The 15,839-nt window shown below is 49.0% G+C and overlaps 1 protein-coding gene across 1 annotated transcript in view; it reads right to left on the bottom strand.

Moving 5' to 3' along the window:
- SGSM1 (small G protein signaling modulator 1) overlaps positions 1-14,991 on the bottom strand; it is a 61,368-nt gene extending 46,377 nt beyond the window's left edge. The window contains 7 exon segments of the mRNA XM_030336712.2: positions 1,266-1,390; positions 5,874-6,005; positions 6,139-6,284; positions 6,565-6,632; positions 9,876-10,028; positions 11,573-11,735; positions 14,896-14,991. Of these exon segments, the coding sequence (XP_030192572.1) occupies positions 1,266-1,390; positions 5,874-6,005; positions 6,139-6,284; positions 6,565-6,632; positions 9,876-10,028; positions 11,573-11,735; positions 14,896-14,959 (851 nt within the window). The 5' untranslated portion in view covers positions 14,960-14,991.
- Positions 14,992-15,839: the final 848 nt, after the last annotated feature.

Raw genomic sequence — 15,839 nt, 5'->3', positions numbered from 1 at the left:
TGTGGTCTCCTTCAGTGTAAGGTAAATACAGTGGAAGCTCCGAGAGGGTAAAGATTTTCCTTTCCTTCTGTTCATCTGCTATGTTTCTTGTATCTAGCACAGTGCCTGGAATGTAGTGGGTGCTCTGTTCAGATCTGATGACTGAATCCGGTAACTTCCCTGCTTTGCTTCACAGAGATTATCTAAGCACCTACTTTGTACTAGGATCTGTGGCAGTTGCCAAAGAGAAGACATGAGTAAGACAGGTGCCTTGCCTTCACGGAACTGAGGTCTAGAAGCAACAGCTGATATACAAATAGGCACAGATTTATTACGTGTCTGCGATTCTATAAATGCTACGAAGGAGGTTCAGGGTTCCATGTGATCCAGATTCAGCTGGGAGGGGTTGCGGAAGGCCCGAGGTTTAAGACGAGTCCGTGGAAATAATGCCCCAGGCCAAGGGCATCTCCTGGGCCCCATGCTGTTCCTCGGTGAGGGCTTCTTGATCAGAAACTCTGGAGTCTAGCTAGAGCTGAATTATACGGCTCAGCCTAGAACCAACTCTACCTCCCACTGACCGTCTCTGAAGACAGATGGCCACCTCTGCACAGGAAGTGGCTTAGAGAATGGTATTAATCACACCCAGGCCTCGTGTTACTCACACTGAAGCTTAACATGAAACAGAACACAAGAACAGTGTTCTGGTTATGTTCCTTGAAAGGAGCCCTTATTTTATATAAAGCTGCCAAGACTCCTCAAGCTGAAATAATCAGGTTGAGCCTTCCCTTTGTTTGGGCTCCTCCTAGGGCCGTCCCTAATTGTGCAGGAACACACAGGATTGTAGCAGGGGACCCTTGGTTTCCGTGTGTCTTCGGCGTGTGACTCCAAAGCCTTTGCTGAGTCTTGAAAATCCCAGGGTCACAGGAGACACAACCCTGGACCAGATGCCCACCAACCAACACCTCCAGCTTTTCTCCTTTACGGAGTGATGGGAAGGACGGCAGCAGATGGGGAATATTTGCCATTTGCAGGCTCCCAAGCTCTTAGTTAAGATTTCTCCCTCTGGGTGGTGTTTGACCAGGGCCTGCCTAATTCCCATATTAGATTCTAAGATTCTTCTAGTTGGTCTCCAGATCCTCCTAATGAGTTACCCATAAAGCCACAGCTGCAGGGGGGCTGGCCCAAGTGGCCGCAACAACCAGACAGAACAGCGGGGCGGGGCAGGACACAAAGGACAGAGCACACACTTCCCTGTGCCAAAGGGGGAGAAGGACCCGGCGCCCTACCTCTTCTCATAGTCCAGGTCCCCCATCGACCCGTTCATCAGCTGGTTAGGCGTCCATTTCAAGGTCATGACGTCAGCTGTCTGGTGTAGAGACAGGTACCCTGGCACGGCCTCCATATCATCCCTCTGCAGAGAGAGGAGGGCATAGGCTTGGTCAAAGTGCCAGAGTCACAGTGGTCATAGGCCCTGGGCCGTCTGACTCAAGGAGGCATAACCAGATCCAAGGGGTTGGGTCATGCCCTCCAAGGCTACGACCATTTGGAAGATCCTGTACCTCCTTCCAGGGGGCCATGCTAAGCAAAGCAGTCTGCAGCCAACCACCCAGGATGGGTTCTAGAGATGCACCTCTGAGAGCTGCCCCCCTGCACTTTCACACTCCCACCCACCCCCAACCAAGGTCCAGGAAGCCCTGCTGCAAGGGCAGAGCCGGGGACTCTTTAGAATCAGGAAGGGGCTCTATCCCTCTTTAATACCACGCTCTCCTTTTTAAAACAATGTTTTAGGGGTGCTTAGGTGGCTCAGTCGGTTGGGCGTTGGACTTCGGTTCAGTTCGTGATCTCACGGTCCATGAGTTCGAGCCCCACGTCAGGCTCTGTGCCAACAGCTCAGAGCCTGGAGCCTGCTTCAGATTCTGTGTCTCCCTCTCTCTCTGCCCCTGCCCCTGCTTGCACTCTGCCTCTCAAGATAAAATAAAGACATAAAAAATTAAAATAAATAAATAAATGTCTTATTTATTTATTGTGTGTGAGAGAGAGAGAGGGAAGAAGGGTAGAAGGAGAGGGAGAGAGAGAAACCCCGGCAGGCTCCGTGCTGCCAGCGCAGAGCCCAACACAGGGCTTGAGCTCACACACCATGAGATCATGACCTGAGCTGGAATCAAGTCAGACGCTCACCTGACGGAGCCACCCAGGCGCCCCAACACCACCCTCTCCTTGACAGGAGTCATTTATCTGGCATCATTTTGGCCAGTCTTAAGGGAGAACAAGAGGGCAGCCGAGTTCTATGCCCCAACCACAGACGTTATCCTGAATCTCCTCCTCCAAACACCCACACCATACTCACTGCCCAGCAGCCTGACCCTCCCTCTGTGTTCCCCATGAGCCTGCAGAACTTCTCAGCAGCTCCCTCTGCTTTATCCCAGGTGGGGTGTGGCGGAGGGGGGGGGTCTCTCCAAGCCTCACAAATAAAGGACGCAAATTCACCTCAACAACATGTGGAGATGGACAGCCAACATTTACCGAGCACCCAGCATGTCTCAGCTTTACCCACACTGTCTCAAGTTAGCCACTCATGCCTGCAGCCCCATGACGGAGCACTGCTGCCCCGGGTCATGAACGTTTTCCATGTTTTCCTGTACCTGAAGTGTGGATGTATCTTACAGCAGGTGGCATCTCACCATCGTGACACAGTGGTCATTGCCTGACCTCCTGCAAACTCGGTCCTAGTTGTTCCTATGTTGTTACTTCACATGCGGAGAACAGGTGCTATTTTAAACGTCTTCAGAAAAATTAGACGGTGAGTCATCTTCGACTTCAAAAGTTTTTGTGTATGCAGAAACACGGGCAGCAGAGCAGTAGAGCACTGATTTGATATTGGCAGAGGAGACACATTATTCACCACTACAGCCATGCCCACAATTCCAGATGGCCTTGCAGAGCAACAACCAAGGACATGCACTTGTGAGAAACGCTGGGCCTCCTACACTCCTGATCAGAGGTCAGCAAGCTTTTTGTATAAAGGGTCAGACGGGGAGTAATTTTGGTTCTGTGAGACATACAGACTCAGGTGCAACCACTCAACTCTGCCGTTACAGCGTGAAAGCAGCCATACACGATAGGTAACGGGCATGGCTCTGTTACAATAAAACTTTATTTGCAAAAACAGGTGGAGCGCTGCATTGGGCCCATGGGTTATAGTGTGTTGACCCCTTCTTTGGATGGAACAGTAAACAGTATTCAGGGGTGCTTGGGTGGCTCAGTTCAGTTAAGTGTCTGACTCTTGATTTCGGCTCAGGTCACGATCCCAGGGTCATGGGATCAAGCCGCACATTGGGCTCTGTGCTGGGCACGGAGCCTCCTTGGGATTCTCTCTCTCTCTCTCTCTCTCTCTCTCTCTGTGTGTTTGTGTGTGTGCGTGCAAGTGCACATGCTCTCTCTCTCTCTCTCTCACTAAGAAAAAAAAAGAAAACAGTATTTACTAGAAAAATACAAGCAGTGATGACTCTAAGTCAAAAACTGATATAGAAAATTAAACCCTGAAATGTGAAGAAATTTTAGGACTGTCTTAACTAATGAATATCAGTTATAAGTTCCCTTATGCATAGTTAAAAAAGCAATGTATGATTTAAAAGAAAACCCTTTTACTTTTTTTTCTAAGTTTATTTATTGACTTCGAGAGAGAGAGAATGAGCTGGGAGGGGGCAGAGAGAGAGAGGGAGAGACAGAATCCCAAGCAGGCTCCACACTGCCAGCCTAGAGCCTGATGCAGGGCTTGATCCCACAGACCACAAGATCATGACCTGAGCCAAAATCCAGAGTCGGACACTCAACCACCTGAGTCACCCCGGCACCCCTAAAAAAAAAAACAAACAAAACTTCTTTTATCCAAATCAAAGAACTCAAAGAACTCTTTCAAAAAGTGTCAAATAAAATTTCCAAGTAATGAGAAAACATCTTCTAGAACTTAGTATCGTTTTTTTACTTCCTGATGGTTATGTTTAAAAATGGAGCATCTTAAATCCATAGCTTCTTAGATCTGAGGAGGTAGGATCTTGTACCCATTGTGATGTGGACATTAAGGCTCACAGGGAGAAGTGACTCGCTCAGGGTCACCCCGTGATCACAACTGCGACCACAGAGCTAGAGCGACTGGCAGCTTCCTCTGCTTCCTCCCAGCAGAGCCCAAACACCACACTGATCCACACAGTCTCAGGAAGGGAAAGGCAGAGGGGTATCTACTCCATGAGGGTAGGGGTTTCGTGTGCCTGGCTCACCACCCATCTCTGGGGCTTGCACCAGCCAGGCCTAGAGGTGATTGATAAATGATTCAACTCCCACATCAGGCAGCCTGAATTCAAAGCATGACTCTGCCACTTACTCCCCACTGTGCACATCTCAGCGTTATCATCTTGGATGACACTACTTGCATCAAATAGTTGCTGGGAGCTTTAAATGAGTTAATACAGTTAAAAGCACTTATCATGGTGCTTGACACAAAGAAAGCACTCCATAAACATCAACTGTGAAGGGGCGCCGGGGTGGTTCAGTTGGTTGAGCGTCTGACTTCAGCTCAGGTTGAGATCTCACAACTCGTGAGTTCGACTCCGCATTGGGCTCTCTGCTATCAGGGTGAAGCTCACTTTGGATCCTTTGTCCTCCTCTTTCTGCCCCTCCCCCATGCATGTTCTCTCTCAAAAATAAACATTTAAAAAATATCTCGGGGCGCCTGGGTGGCGCAGTCGGTTAAGCGTCCGACTTCAGCCAGGTCACGATCTCGTGGTCCGTGAGTTCGAGCCCCGCGTCAGGCTCTGGGCTGACAGCTCAGAGCCTGGAGCCTGTTTCCGATTCTGTGTCTCCCTCTCTCTCGGCCCCTCCCCCGTTCATGCTCTGTCTCTCTCTGTCCCAAAAATAAATAAAAAACGTTGAAAAAAAAATTTAAAAAATATCTCAACCATGAAGATATTTATCCTGATATCCCAAGCATCCAGCACAAGGAAAGCTCAGTATAAATACTTGCTGAATGAGTGAGTGACAACAAAAGAGAATGGATGGATAGACAGCTAGGTGGACAGGTGGGTGGAGAGATGGACTGGAAAATAAATGGATAATTAAATAGATGGATGGACAAATGGATGGATGCAGGTAAAGATGGGTGGATGGATGGATGGGTAGGTGGAAGTAAACATGGGTAGGAAGATGGATGGATGGGTGGATGGATGCGTGGATGGATGTAAAGATGAGTGGATGGATGGATGGATGATGTAAAAAAGGATGGATGAATGGATGGGTGGGTGGATGGAAGTAAACATGGGTAGGAAGATGGATGGATGGGTGGGTGGATAGATGGATGGATGGGTAGTTGGATGGATGGAAGTAAACATGGGTAGGAAGATGGATGGATGGGTGGGTGCATGGATGGATGGATGGATGGATGGATGGATGGATGGATAGAAGTAAAGACAGGTAGGTGGGTGGGTGGATGGATGGATGGATGGATGGATGGATGGATGGATGGAAGTAAACATGGGTAGGAAGATGGATGGATGGGTAGGTGGATTGATGGATGGATGGATGGATGGATGGATGGATAGATGGATAGATGGGTAGTTAGATGGATGGAAGTAAACATGGGTAGGAAGATGGATGGATGGGTGGATGGGTGGATGGATGGATGGATGGATGGATGAAAACCTGGGTAGGAAGATGGATGGATAGGTAGGTGAATGGATGGATGGGTGGATAGAAGCAAATGTTGTCATATGGATGAATGGATGGAGAGATGGAGATGTGGATAGATGAATGGATGAGCAGCCTGGAACCAGAGGGAACGCCTCCTGTATAACCGGAAGCCAGACCCCCTGTGGAAGATCTGGGTCCCAGATATCTCTCACCGGCTGAACCAGAACGTTGTTCTTGCCATAGAGGAGCGTGGCCCGGGAGTTCTGGTGCAGGGACTCAACATAGTCACGGGCAGAAAGGGATGGTCGGTCGTCCATGCTGCCACTTGAATGTCTCTTCTGGATCTGGCAGGGTGAGGGGAGGTGGAGGGTGAGGCCTGCGGTGACCCTCAATGTCCCACTCCATTCTCCACCTCCACACCAAGTCTGGCACTCAGCCCAACTCCCTCCCAGGGCCCCAGAGTCCACCCCTACTCACACAGAGGGCTGGACGCTTGGTGGGTGAATCCTGCCGCAGGTGCGAGCTGTGGATGCGGTGCCTCTGGACAAGCTCGTCGGCCGAGGGGTCAGTCCAGAAGTGATCGGCAGTCTTCATCTTGGTGTACTCCAGGGCACAGGGCCCCACTGTGGAGCATACAGGGACTGGGAATCCATAGCCCTCAAAGTCTACCCTCCTGTCTACCCCCAGATGGGCCACCACCTTCACTGCCTCTCCCCTCCAGCCAGTGAGTATGCCCCAGGGTCCTGCTAAGGAGAGTCCAGCACAAGACCCTGAGAGCAAGAGCCAGGGAACAGGTAAGTTTTGATGGAGAAGGCTAGAGGGAAACGAGAGAGGCCCTTAGGAGGTGCACTAGTGAGCCAACATCAGAGATCCAGATGAAGCTCAGAGCCCTGGACCACTTACCCAACAAAGACGCAAGGATGGGGCCATCCACCGGGTCCATCAGGAGGGCTTCCTTCTCATAGTATTTACTAGTAAGAGAAAAGGACAGGCAGGTCTGGATGGTAACCAGCGGAGGGCGCACAATTGACACTGACCTGATGCTTAAGAACAGACTGAGTTCAGCCTCCCTCTTGTTACCCAGTTAATGCTGTAAGCCTCAAATGTCCCATCTGTAAAATGGGGGTAATAAAAACATATATCCTAGGGCCATCAGAAGGACTTTAGAGGGGCACCTGCATGGTTCAGTTAAGTGTCTGACTCTTGATCTCAGCTCAGGTCTTGATCTCAGGATCGTGAGTTCACGCCTCACGTTGAGCTCCATGCTGGGTGTGAAGCTTATTTAAATTAAAAAAAAAAAGGGACTTTTGAAAGAGACAACAGATGTGGGCACTTAGTACCATGCTTGGCACGTAACTGCTTAATACATGGCTGTGATACAGCCTTAATGAGAGTAACGGGAATAGTAATTAGAAGGCTGCTTCTGGCTGCTTCTATCAGCTTCTATCACATCTTCCATTTCAGGCGCCAAGTGGCTTGGGAGCTCAGATGATGTCTGCTCTCCTAATATTATTGAGGCAATAAAAGGCTTTTTAGCTGTGGTGTGTACGGAAAAGCTATATTAACAGGACTTCCTGCGCGGATAACTATGTGGATGACGCTGGCCTGACGTGCTCGCAAGCGCCCCCTGGCTTCTGGCTCTTCAAAATAACTTGTCATATGGGCAAGACAATGTTTGTGCTGAGTGTTTTTGGGTTTTGCTTCTTTGTTTGAGTTGTTGTGTAGTGCCTCCTAATTCTCTGCAAACTCCTGCCAGCTAGGAACCGAATTTTAGAGTTGGAAAGGACCTTGTTCTACCTTCCCAAGGGATGTCAGGCTCAGAGAGGGTAAGTGACTTCTTGGAGGCCACACAGCAGGTGGATGCAAGCTATACCCAGCCGGCTTGGGTGTTCCTATCCTACAGCAGGGGTCTAAGAACACAGGATCTGCAGCGAGGCAGACTGAGTGGGAGCCCAGGTCGGCCACTCCCACTCTCACTGTGTGTCCCTGGGCATGTGACGACTACCCTCTCTGAGCTTTAGTGTCCTCAGCTATAAAATGACAAGAATGACAGAACTCACCTGCCCAGGCTGTTGGGAGGATTAAATATTGACCTGCTTTTACAGCAACAGCACAGACTCTGACACCAGGGAGTTCTTGCTAAGGGGTGGCAACATCACTGTAATTTGACCCCAGAGGAATCTTCTATCCACCAGGATATTGGCTGAAGCCGAACGGACATGCTCTGTGCATTCTCAGCAGCAAGTTTATCCATTTTGGTGTAAGATCTGAAGGTAAAACTTCAAGACACTTTCCACTCTGCCACTCAGTCTCTATGCTGAAAACCAGCACCGTTGCATGATCATAAACCTTGGAAAGAGTACCTTAAAAACTAGCAGGTGGGACTGGGGGCAAGATGTGACCATTGAGGGTAGCTCGAGGGAGCTTCTTTGGGGTGGTAGGTTTCACTGGAACAGTTCTGTGTCGTGACTGCGGTGTTGGTTATACAGAATTATAGACTGTATTTATACTATGAGTATAATACATATACATATGTAATTTTTATTAAATAGTTAAATAATACATTTAATTAAATAATACATATATGTATTTATACTGAATTTAACTATGCTAAAATTCCATAGAACTAGACAGAAAAAAATGAGTGTACATAAAGACTAGTGAAATCCAAATAAAGCATGTAGTTTAGTTAACAGTATTGTACCAATGTCAATTCCCTGTTTTGGTATTTGTACTATGGTTATGTAGGATGTGATCACGGAGGGCAGGCGAGTACTCTTTGCGCTAATGTTACAACTTCTATGTGAATCAAAAAAATAAAAAGTTTAGACAAAAAAAAAAATAAAGAGATAGTTTGGCATTGCTGCTCAAATAAATTACTCATTCCTTCTACCGACTCATTCAGCAGAAAACCCAAGGTCATATGCCAAAGGCAATAGCTCCGGAGGCCCACACCCATGTGAGGGCACGGGGCAGAGACATATCACATTTTACTAGAAGGTGAAGAGATTAATTGCACTCCAGAGCCTGGATTTCTTCCAATTTGTCTCCTGCCTCCTGGCCTTTGCACCTGCTATTCCCTTGGCTGGGAACACTCTTTTCCCTACCCACTTCACCGGGTTAATGCCTACGTGCCCTTCAAACTGATGATTAACTGCCATGTCTTCCAGGATTCTTTTCCTGACCACCCAGAGGAAGTTAAAACACCACCCACCTGACTTGGAATACTCACCACATATTACCACAATTACTATTTTCCTGTTTTCCCTGCAACTATGTGAGGTTCGTGAGAGGAAGGACTCTGCTCTCTCCTTTCATATATATTTTCCTAGCAAACAGGCAAAGAATAAAAGGTAATCATAATACCCACTGCATGTGAAGATGTGGTTAAATAGGCACTTTCATATACCGAGAGATGAGGAGATTCTCAGGTATTTCCCTCATCGTGTTTCCTCTTTCCCACTCCCCCTGTCTATCTCTCTCTCCCCATCTGTCTACGGCTGGAAGGAGTGTTAGCCATGAAGAGTCTCAGGTTATACAAAAGCCCACATTCTTCACTGGCTCCTCTGTGCTCTTAGCATAATATCCAAGCTCTTAACATGACAGTTAAGACCAATGTATCTCCAACATCTCAGTTAGTGCCTGGCACATGGTAGGTGCCCATTAAATAGTTACTGGATGAATGAATGCATGGATGAATGCTTGCCAAGAGTACTCATAGTCTAAAACCTTTACACCAGGTTAATCTGAGCTAGAATAGAAAATGTAAAAAAAGTATCATACATTTCCAAAACACTGTGTACTCACTAACTCCCCTTCTCACCTCTTCTCCAGAATGGCAACAATCCCTGTCCCATTTATTAAAAGAGCAGCAGAGACACAGAGAAGCTACATGATTCTTTTAGGACCACAGTTAGCAAGCAGACTGTAGGCTTCATTCATGGGAGGAAAAAGATCCCTAAGATTGCAAGATCCTTGTTCCTCATTCCAAATTTGAAGATCCTATATTAGCAGGAAGCACCTGAATAGTCCCAGGTTCTAAGCTGGGCTCATTGAGAGGCAAACATCCAGAAGGCCTTTATCTAACTGCTTTCAAATCAAGTGCACGTCAACAGGAGAGAAAAGAAAGTTGCTTTGTGCCATAGGGTGCAGTTCCCAAAATGGCCAGAAGGTGGCGCCAGAGCACGCCACGGCAGCTGCTCTTTCTCACTCACCTGCTGTTTTCCACCAGGTAATGCACAATTTTGTCCAGGACCTTCTCAAACAAAGCAGTGCGGATCCACAGGTGCTTGATGGCAAGTGGGGACAGGCTGGGCAGCTTCGGCAGCTTCCGCACATTCTCCTGGAGGCCCTGAATCTGGTTTCGCCTTCAAGACCAGTACAGAAGGAGGAGGAATATTCGCAAAAAAGGAGATCCAACAGGACCAATGTGCAAACAGCAAAATGCCCAACCTCTTTAGGGAATGAAGGAACGGCGACTAAAACAACAACAAAAGCGCACATTGCTCCTGGCAAGTGGGTGACGTGTTGAAAAAATGATAACACCCAGTGAGTGTGAAGATGCGATAAAACAGACACCTTCATATACTGTTGATGGGCAAGCCAGATTCTCATAGCGATACTTCTCTTCATCTCTCTCTCTCATTCCCTCTCTCCCCTTCCCTCTCTCATGAATGAGCGATTGCATGAATGAAATGAATGGCTCTCCCTTACCACCTGGCATGGGTATCTCTAATTCCTCCATGAGAAAGTCATTCCCGATATTATGGAAGGCCCATGGAAATCGCTCCCTTTCGGAAGTTATCAGCAAACACTTGGGAATTTAGCATACGGACTGGAAGGCACCTTGAAGACCAAGTGGCTGAGGAGTCTGATTCCGAAAGGGAGGCGGTGACGCTAAGTCCACAGCCTTGCCCGTCCCACAGTTCTGGCCAGCAGCTCTGGGCTGGCACAGCCTGCAAGGGAGGGAAAGGACCATCTCCCGCCCGCTGAGGAGGAGTGATCACCCACGGCACACACAGCATGTGCGCCTCTCTCTCCCTTCTCTTGCCCGTCACACACACGGCGAATCAATCCACACATTCTTTCCCGTGAAGCCCAATCACGGCTCCGGAATCTTTCACAACAAGGTCCTGTGGGCGGCTGCTAGCACCAACGGGAGCTGAAACCTCTTTGCCAGCCCTGACCAGGCTCCAGACCACGGCTCTGGCATAGAGTCAAACTGTGCGGTTGGGACTCTGGTGGAAGGTTCTCCCGTACATGCCCTCAGGCCCTGAGCCCTCCCCCCAGGAAATCAGCCCTCCAGACATGTGAGTGAAGTCACGGTTCCCCTTGTTGCCTCAGTGTCAGTATCTGATCCATGCAGATGGAGACCACAGTAGTTTCATTAAACTTGGTCTTCCTGCATGCGGAATGGGTTTGGCTAACAGCAGACACTTACTCATTCAACAATCATTTCTTGAGCATTTTACCAGGTGCTGGGTACTGTCCAGACACTGGGGACAAAATGGGGAATAACAGATTTTAGTGGCCTGTTCTCATGGAGTTCAGAGCCAAGGAGGAGAGACAGACAACAATTAAGTAAAAAGTACACAAAGGAATGAATAATTAAGGTGGTGATAACCACAGGAGAGAAAATAAGCAGTGATATATAAGAGAAATGGGGTGAGGGTTGGAGTTTACCCTTAACTGGGGGAAAGCCTGAATGATGACAAGGCACCAGCCCTGGAAGGTGAGGCGTGTGAACCGGGTGGTAGGTAGAGCATGTGCAAAGGCCCCGGGGTAGGAAAGAGTCTGGCGAAAGGAGAGTGCAGACAGTGCCAGGAGGTGCGGGTTCTGGCAGAGCTCAGGGAGGAGCCTGGACTGTCCCCTGCAGGAACGCTCCAGCCCATACCCCATGCTCCACACTCACGCGCTCTCCATCAGCTGTTCCAGGTCCTGCACCTTGCGGCTCAGCTCTTCGGCCGGTGGGAAGTTCTTGCCCACTTTCATGAAGAGAGCTGCAATCTTGTTGCTGCGCAGAAAGCCAGCCGCCCGCCGCCGCAGCCCATGCAGGACGCAGGCCTCTACAGCCGCTGCAGGGACACAATGGTCAGCAGGCCCTGCCCTACCCGTGCTCCCCAGCACCCAGCCCAGCTCAGGTCTTCAGCCACACAGACGCGCCTTGGAGAGCGGGGTGCCCCAGAATCGCGAAATCCACGAAAGCATCAAAGGAAAATCACGTACGTCTCTCTGCCTTCCACTCCCTCAAAAGGGAGCAGGAGAGCTGAGCTGTGTTTGCTGCCCAAGGTCAGACTGTCTGTGTTCATATCCTCTCCCAGACACTAACCAGCTGTGTGACCTTGGGCAATGACTTCCTCTCTCTGTGTCTCAGTATCCTCATCTGTGAAATGGGGACAGTACGAACAGGCATCTGGCATGGTTGCAGCAAGCGAGGTGGGGAAAATGCATGGCAAGCGCTTCACATAGTTGGGCACAGAGTGAGCGCTTTAGGGACGTTAGCTATTACTCCTGTCAGTGAGGGAGGGGAGGCTGACCACAGGACTGGTGGGCTTTATCTGGGCTGAAGAATCACATGATCGTCACCACTATTGTGATTCCAGGAACAGCTAACATTATGGATCCCATTCCATCTCTGCCACAGCCAAGGAAAAAAGGAATGCCATCTCCATTTCTCAGATGTGGAAACTGAGGCCCTAAGAGGGGGACTGAATTTCCCAGGGCCACCCAGACGAGCTGGGATCCAAACCCAGGTCTGAGCCCAAAGTGTGCTCACAACACTTGTGCCGCCACAGCGGATCTGGAAAGAGAGGACTGTCATCATCTTCCCATGTCTGTGTTTCCCCTGGACACCCTGCCCAGCCCTGCTCAGAGCAGGAGACCTGGGCAGTAGCCTGGGCTCTATCACTAACTTGCTATGTGACCTCAGGCAAATCGCTTTCCCTCTCTGGGCCTTAGTGTCCCCCCCCCCCATCCCCCTCCCCCCGGGAAACAGTCCCTGTGCAGGCCATTCTGATGGCCCCAGTCTTATTTCGGGTACTTTCAGCAGCGCTTTATTGAGTATTTTCTTATCTTCTGTCTTACACAGCAGACTGGGAGGGAGCTCACTCTGGTATATCATAGGAGCATAATCGATGTTGATGGAAAAACTGAGCATATTATAAGAGCTACTCCTTATTGGGTATCTGCTGGGTGTGAGACCAGTGTTAAGGTTTACCTTACCTAATCCTTGTGGAAAAAACCCAAGAAGTGAGCGTTCTAGTTACTGTGACTCCACAGAAGGAATACTCCAGCAGTCTCAGGGTTAAGAGCCTGGCCCAGGTTATGTTGCACACAAGGAGAAATACCGAGAGGTTTGGTGCAATTGCTTGTCTTGGTTTATTTTTGTTGGCAATTATTTGACTTTTTTCAAAACGTTATGATTATAGCTTTTTTTTTAAGGACGCTCCACGCCCAACGTGGGGCTTGAACTCACAACGTTGAGCTCCAGAGTCACCTGCTCTACTGAATGAGCCAGCTAGGTGCCCCAGCGATTACTTGGCTTTGAACGGATGCCCACCCTATTGCCTAATCTGCCCATGGGTTTAATATATTCTGGGTGAGACTCTCTGAAATATCTTCATTTTTGCTTGTACACACAACACTTTTGTTTAGACTGAAATAAGTTAATTAACTGTTCAAGCACTGGAGACATGCCTCGAGTCTTTCTGACAATGGCTCATAAGGCACAATGGAGCAGAGACACCACAGGGAGACCCTGCAGACCTCACCCTGCAGTAACATCACCCTTCCTCCCTCATCCAAACACTGGGGTTGGAGTTAGAGAATCATGATTTTTATTCCATTCTATTCCTCTAAATCTTCAACGGGTGAGCATGGTCGCACACTGTGAAGTATGCCTATTATTTTCTTTGCAAATAGAGATGTCCAGGATAAAAAAAAATTAGGCATATATACGTTCTCACGTTAACATTTATGCGTATATACACATGTACATATGCAGACATGTATATATATATATATATATATATATACACCTATATATACACATACAAGTATATAAACACACACACACACACACATATATGTAATTTAAATAATCATATCTCACTTTAAAAAAAAACGTGGGGGCACCTGGATGGCTCAGTCGGTTAAGCGTCCGACTTCGGCTCAGGTCACGATCTCATGGTTAATGGGTTCGGGGCCCGCATCAGACTCTGCGCTCACAGCATAGAGCCTGCTTGAGATTCTCTCTGTCTCTCTTCCTCTCTCTCTGCCCTCCCTCTGCCCACACATTCTCTCTCCAAATAAACTTAATTTTTTTTTTTTTTTGCCAACGTCAGCCAACAAACAAATGGCAGAGGAGGGATCTGAACCCAGGTCTGCCTGGCTGCAAAGGGGCTAAACTGACAGCAGTGGGCTCCCAGGTCACGGCATGTGCTCCCATGGGTAGTGCCTCCAGCCGTCTGGATGAAGCTGAGGGCCGACCAGGTCTCCTCGCTCTGGCCTCTCCTCGGGGCCAAGAGCGCGAGAGGGGAGATACAGCACGTCCTCCATTGTGAGACACTCCAGTCATGGAATGAAAAGGTTTTCAGGCAGAAAGAAACATCCCTGCTTATACATACACATGGATTAGAAGCTGAACCCTGACTGTGGGGACACGTAAAACATGTGTCTGCAGCCATTGTGGAAGGACAGTTAAGAACCTGGCAGCACGGTTATTTATTTCTGGAATCTTGTGAGCACAGCTGGTTCAAGGATACAAGTCAAGCTCCGAGCCCTGGGCCTGCCTCCTCTGCTGAGCCAGCTGGACGTGATCCCTTAGGATGGATCAATGGCTCCCGATTCCCTATGTCTTTAAAGCCTATCCATCCTCCCCCTTCATTTGGCAACAGCCACAGGCAGGGTGAGGAAAGGGTGCAGAGTCTGTCATCAGATGCGAGACCAACGTCACTAGGGGGATGGGTAGCCGTGAACTGAGCCCACACGAGGGGAAGACAGTCCGTCCAGCATCAGCAGTGACTAACTCCTGCTGGGTACACAGGCCATTCTTCCTTTCTTCTCTCGACTTCTCAGTGGTTCCAAATTCCCTCACAGAGCCCCCCGGGAATCCAAAAATAACTTCAGAGTCACAAAGTCAAAACACGGTATGAGAATCTTGCACAAAGACGCCACTCCCCCAAGGCAGCCCACAGAGAAAGAAGACCCGTTCCAGGTCAGGGTCCATGGACTCACCACAGAAGGAGATGATGTGGCTGCTGTCCTCGTGGACGAACTTCCGTGTGACTGCCTCCTCCATGATCTGCTTCACCTGGAAGGGCAGAGGCAGTTGGACGGAGAGACCCAAACGCGACCCAGGGTGCGGTCATCCCCAAGGGCCGTGTCGTCCTTCCTGGCCCTCTGAGGCCATCTGGGGTGCTATGATAACTTCTCTCCTTCCATGCCCTCCTCATGGCGCCTTCTGCAAGTCTGAGGCCTGTGGCCTGTGAGAGCATCATGTTTTACTGAATTATTTCTTCAGGCTCTCTACCTGGCTGGTTCTTCTCAGGTGTCACACATTTCGAAATGTCATCTTCCTTGAGCCCCTTATCTGACACAGCCCTCCCCTGACACCACTCACACCCCGTTACAGTCCCTTCTGGGTACATATGCTATTCCTGTCCTGTTTACTTGCTTACTATTACCTTCTTCTAAGATATAAATTCCCTGAGGCCAGGGCCTCACCCATCTTGTTCACTTCTGTATCCATGGAGACTAGAACAGTGCCTGGCACATAGCAGGTACTCAATAAGTATTTTTGGAAGGAAGGAGAGAAGGAAGGAAGGAAGGAAGGAAGGAAGGAAGGAAGGAAGGAAGGAAAGAAGGAAGGAAAGAGAGAGAGAGAGAGAGAAAGAAAGAAAGAAAGAAAGAAAGAAAGAAAGAAAGGAAGGAGGGAGGGAGGGAGGGAGGGAGGAAGGGGAAACAAGTATATAAAAGAATCAGGAAGGTATAGTGATAAATCAGGCCTGGAATCTAGCAGCTCTGGGTTCCAATCCCTACTCAGGCACCTACCAGTTGGGTCTGTGATCTCAATTTGGGAAACCGAGGCTCAGCAAAGTAGAGCAAACTTGCCCAGAGAAGTAAAGCTGGCCCAGAGCAGACACGGAATTCCAGGCTGTCTGACTCCCTGGGGGTGTGTT

The sequence above is a fragment of the Lynx canadensis genome, chromosome D3 (genome assembly GCF_007474595.2).
Source record: "Lynx canadensis isolate LIC74 chromosome D3, mLynCan4.pri.v2, whole genome shotgun sequence".
Taxonomy (NCBI): Eukaryota; Metazoa; Chordata; class Mammalia; order Carnivora; family Felidae; genus Lynx; species Lynx canadensis.
The sequence above is the reverse complement of the archived record's forward strand: the minus strand, read 5'-3'. Positions and strand labels throughout refer to the sequence as shown.